Below are 5,000 nucleotides of genomic sequence, written 5' to 3'. Positions count from 1 at the left end.
ACCTTATTAAAACGATATCGTATTTCAAACGAAGGATAATTATCTAAAGGAATTACGAGGTTCGCTTGAACGGATTGTATATAGAGATATTTACCTCGGAGGGTGGTATTAAAATGGAATGATGTCCGCTGTATATACTGCTTAAACACCAAAGAGCAAATCCAAGACCGGAGTAAGGATCTAAACATAGAGCAATATGTCTCGAAGGATACAATTCGCATGCAAGTTTCATAGCACGGCACAACGACGTTACTGCTGCGTGAGACATTTTAATGCCAGCCAACATGCCCGTAGTGGAGACGCTAAAATCCAAGTAAGCCAACATTTCCGCTGTAGGAGCTCGATACATAACGGGAAGCTTCTTCTTTGGCATGTCATCCATATCAAGAATCGTTGGCCAACTTTTCACTTCGATAACATTATTAGCTTCCTAATTAGAGAAAGAACGTAATATAACGAGGTCTAGAGGTTTCTATAAACTAATAACTAACTTTACCAATGCCGTGCTTACTTTCGTCTTTAGAAGTTTCATAATGTTTTGATTGGTCAGTACCAGTACCGATTTACTGACATCGACGATCATGCGTACGGTTGGTAAAGTTGTTTGTAGATTTTGAGGATGTGGAGGCCTGATCGTAACAGGGACAGCACCGACATAAAGACAACCATAAAAAGCACATATCAAATCTGTTCCTGGTGGAAATATCAATGCGACGTGATCCCCGGTGTTGATTCTTCCACGATCCAAAAGAAGATTCCCGATGCGTTCTGCTTTCTTGTGTAATTGAGAACACGATAGCGAAGTTGCAACTGCTCCTTTGGCATTGAGGGATGTAAAGATGACGTGATCGGACGTACTGACAGCGCGCCAACGTAAAATCTCCGAGATGAATTGGTACTGGAATATCAAAATACTTTATTATTACGTTTGACATATTCAACGAGGTTTTTGATTAATACGAAGTAACGAACCTTCTTAGCGTTATCGCTATCCTCGTCTAAAACACCCATGTCACGTCCTTGAGCAGAGGCCAGTCTATTTCCTTGAACGATGTTGCCAACCATTACGCTCGCCGGACCAACGTCTGCAACAGAATCCCCCGCTACACGCCCCCGCACCATTCCGTTAGTAAACCAACACAAACACTCAACCCGGTAATGAGTAGCTCACACACTCTCCCCTGACTGAGGCCGGAAAATCAAAGCTAGGATCAAAGATTCGTTGCTGTTGAGCACCTAGAGTACACGCTCTCTATTTTTCGTGGTTGGAGCATTCCATGGGCAGCAGGAACGTAGTTATAACTGTTTGCTTATCAACCAATATAGTAAGTTAAAATAGCGATGTGAAAATCTTCTTGTTACATGTGTATGCGTATGTTAACATGCGTAGATATATATATATATATATATATATATATATATATATATATATATATGTTAAATGTCGTGTCATTTCATTCGTCGTATAACAAGCAGATATTTATAAAATCAACATTGAACGATCGAAATACTTTCTCTTTTGCTCTTGCATTTCTTATTTCTTGTTTCCCTTTATCTTACTTTGTTTTTCGCATCGCTATACGTATTTGTACTATAGGTTCTGGACAATGCTACAGGATATTCGGAACTCAGCCAAAAGAAAGAAGGGCAACAAACTAGAATAACATGCGAAGCGCAGATAATCAGAAATAAATAAAAAGAAGATAAATAGATAGATAGATAGATAGATAGATGGATAGAGAGAGAGAGAGAGAGAGAGAGAGAGAGAGAGAGAGAGAGAGAGAGAGAGAGAGAGAGAGAGAGAGAGAGAGAGAGAGAGAGAGAGAGAGAAGAAAAGAAAAAATAAATTAAAAAAAAAAAAAAAGGAAAGGAGAGAAAAATACATAATATACAGCAAATGAATGTTACGTAGCAAAAAATCTGTGCCAAAAACGCTTGAAATTATTCATGAAAGCACAACAGCCCAATTGTAGTGCCAATTAAAAGATAAGAAAGAGGGATTTGATTTGTGATCGTTTATATATTATATAATAAACTTAACAAATTCTAACGCTCATTCTCTCTCATTATTCACTCGTATATAACATGTATGCGAAATGATTCAAAAGAACAATAGAGAATGTAACTTTTTCTTTCTTTTTTTTTTTTTTTTTTTTTATATATATATATATATAACGTGATACTTACGACGACGTTGTGCAAAAAAGGAGTTTACATGTGTCCATATGTTTTTTCGAATCACTGCATGCGTCATTGTGATAGAGAAAAGGATAGAAGAGAAATGATTAAAAGAAAAAAAAAAAAAAAATAGACGAAATGAAAAAAAAATTAAAAAAAAAAAAAAAAAAGAAAAGAAAAGAAAAAAGAAACAAAGACGAGAAAAAAATTATGAGACATTGAGACTTGCCTATGTAATACCTATGTTTTCATTAGTATATCCGCTACTCTTTAGGTACAGCCGCTCGTGCGTTTGAACGCCTGCATTGTTAAATATAATGGCGTTACTGCGTTATCCGATAACCACTTACCCGAATGCACTTCACGCGGTTTTGGTAAGTTGGTAACACAAGTGTGGGGGCAGAGCAGGACATTAGCTGGATGTAGTGCACCTTCTAGAAAACGTCTTTTAGTTTCGGACAGGTGAATACCCCCAAGTGGTGTTTTTGGTAGATAATTAGGTGGAACTAATGCAAGACAATAAATTCCAACTGCGTGAATTGAATCGACCGCTTGCAAAACACGTGACATCCATTGAAAACTCTGAACAAATCAAATCAAATCAAATCAAATCAAATCAAATCAAATCAAGATATGACGATTTGTCGGAATCGATATAATTTATTAACAAATGATAATATTTTTACCTCTTCCTCGCTACAATCAGGCCGTTGCTCAGCAACGACACATATCCTTTCGTCTCTCAAAACTCTTACGCTGAAGACAGCGATTCTACCACGATAAATGAATTTCATTGGTTCCACCGCTAATACGGTGGCTATTATGTCGTCCGCATTATGTTTCCTTCCTGTCACAGTCATAAGACCATCGCGAGATCCACAAACGAATACCAAACCACCAGGGCCGAGAAATCCTAACAAACCCGATCGTGTATATTCTACGTCGCCTAATGGAGTACTATCCGCTTGTAAAGGTGATACTTTGAAAGTATTGTTTGTTAATCCTTGTAGTCCCCAATATTGGCTACCAGTTGCAGCACTATGCACGCATATTTCACCAACTTCATCGGTTTTACAAATGTATGGCTTTCCTTCCATCTTAACTACCACTACGATACCTGTGTAAAAACAAAAAAGCAAAAAAAGAAAAAAAAAGAGAGAGAGAGAGAGAGAGAGTATTAAACATAGTCGATAAATATAATTTGATAGGAATAGAAGAAGAACTTACTTCCTGGCATAACTTGACCACAATCTTGTAACGTCAGAGAAGTCAATGAATTTTCTTGATCTACCCTAACAACACCGTAGCTTAATCCCGACATAGAAAGGACGCCACGTCCTGTAGCATTTACTCCTGCTCGACCAGGTCTTCTGACGGAAACCGTAAGAGCTTCGCTAGAGGATGCGCAAGGACATACAGCGTCTGGTCTCAAACCCTTCGATTGGAACACCGAAAGAAATTGATCACAAGAGGAAAGGGACCAAGGATTGGCACCGTCAGCGACTAGTAGCAACCTTAATGAAGATAACGATATATCCTTGTGATCTTTGGTCGCTAATAAACCCCAATGAAGATCTCGTGATTTAACAACAGCCACGCTAGCTCGATGTTTCGTTATCATTTGCATCCAACTGGCTGGATTGACCTTCATCAAGGCATAAGGTATAAATATAACGTGCATCCCATTTAATACGCTAGTGAGAGTGCTATGCCAGAGGCCAACTTCGCGTTTAAAATCTAACACACAAACGGCATTTTCTCCTTCGGTATAACCGCATGCTTGAGTCAGAGCACGACAATGAGCAAGCATCGCTGATCTTGTCACTGTCACACCCATCACCGATCCATCCTTCACCGTTGTATACTCGATGTACGCTGGTGTATCGTCGGTTAGACGTGGAGGTGGTAACCAATCTTTTGGAGTTTTACCTAAATGTTCTGTAACGAACCAATGTAATTTTGGCCAACCCTTGAAAGCTACAACTTCGCCAGCCGCTGTCTTTGGTAAACCTTTGAGACAAGCCTCGCTGGTTAGGGCCACCTAAGAATTCAAATCGATCGAAGTTATTATATCGTTTCATTTAATTTGACGTATAAAATCTATTCCAAAAACTAGATCACATATTTTCCTGTATTTGATTTACCTGTATTTCACAACTACCAAGAAGAAAACCAATCTGTTGGGAACCTGCGTCTCGACGTGTCAATGGTACCTCGATGGGTACAGGCACGATACCAGCTTGAAGGCAACCGTAAAATGCACACATGAAACTTATCGGATCGTTGTTCGGATATACCAAAGCGATTCTATCTCCAGGCTTGAGACAACAATCACCGCCACGACTTAGAGCCTTGTTTAAAAGTGTATAGGCTATTTTATGAGAACGACTTAAAAGTTTTCCATATGTCAATGTGATACAGAGTTTGCCGTTAGGATCTAGAACGGTTGCGACGGGTGCTTTGTAACTTGCTGAGCCATACCTTGAAAAAATAATATTTTATCATCATCGTCATCGTCATCGTTATCACCATCATCATCATCACCATCATCATCATCATCATCATCATCATCATCATCATCATCATCATCATCATCATCATCATTATTAGCCGTGATTATATTTAAATATAAAACAAACAAAAAATAATTTGGATCGTTAATAAGGCTGATAACTCTCTCCATAGACTCTTCATAATATATTTGCTTACAAGACGGATATGATTCATCTTCCCAACTTTGATAAATATTCCAATAAGGAAAGTCCCAAACGACAAAATCTTTTCCACGATGACACTTATAAAAGCAGACATATTTATTACCT

The 5,000-nt window shown here is 38.4% G+C and overlaps 1 protein-coding gene across 10 annotated transcripts in view; it reads right to left on the bottom strand.

Moving 5' to 3' along the window:
• Positions 1–5,000, bottom strand: part of LOC122631087 (disco-interacting protein 2) — a 36,806-nt gene that overhangs the window by 4,279 nt on the left and 27,527 nt on the right. For 8 of the 10 annotated variants that reach the window (XM_043816325.1, XM_043816324.1, XM_043816327.1 and 5 more), the window contains 9 exons: positions 4,999–5,000; positions 4,323–4,659; positions 3,406–4,219; positions 2,865–3,295; positions 2,529–2,760; positions 973–1,103; positions 512–898; positions 95–430; positions 1–2 (listed from right to left, as the gene is read on the bottom strand). The exon at positions 1–2 is cut by the window's left edge and continues 295 nt beyond it; the exon at positions 4,999–5,000 is cut by the window's right edge. In XM_043816325.1, the coding sequence (XP_043672260.1) occupies positions 1–2; positions 95–430; positions 512–898; positions 973–1,103; positions 2,529–2,760; positions 2,865–3,295; positions 3,406–4,219; positions 4,323–4,659; positions 4,999–5,000 (2,672 nt within the window). The remainder of the gene's footprint in view (positions 3–94; positions 431–511; positions 899–972; positions 1,104–2,528; positions 2,761–2,864; positions 3,296–3,405; positions 4,220–4,322; positions 4,660–4,998) is intronic. The other 2 variants (XM_043816326.1, XM_043816333.1) reach the window with 1 other exon arrangement.

The sequence above is a fragment of the Vespula pensylvanica genome, chromosome 8 (genome assembly GCF_014466175.1).
Source record: "Vespula pensylvanica isolate Volc-1 chromosome 8, ASM1446617v1, whole genome shotgun sequence".
Taxonomy (NCBI): Eukaryota; Metazoa; Arthropoda; class Insecta; order Hymenoptera; family Vespidae; genus Vespula; species Vespula pensylvanica.
The sequence above is the reverse complement of the archived record's forward strand: the minus strand, read 5'-3'. Positions and strand labels throughout refer to the sequence as shown.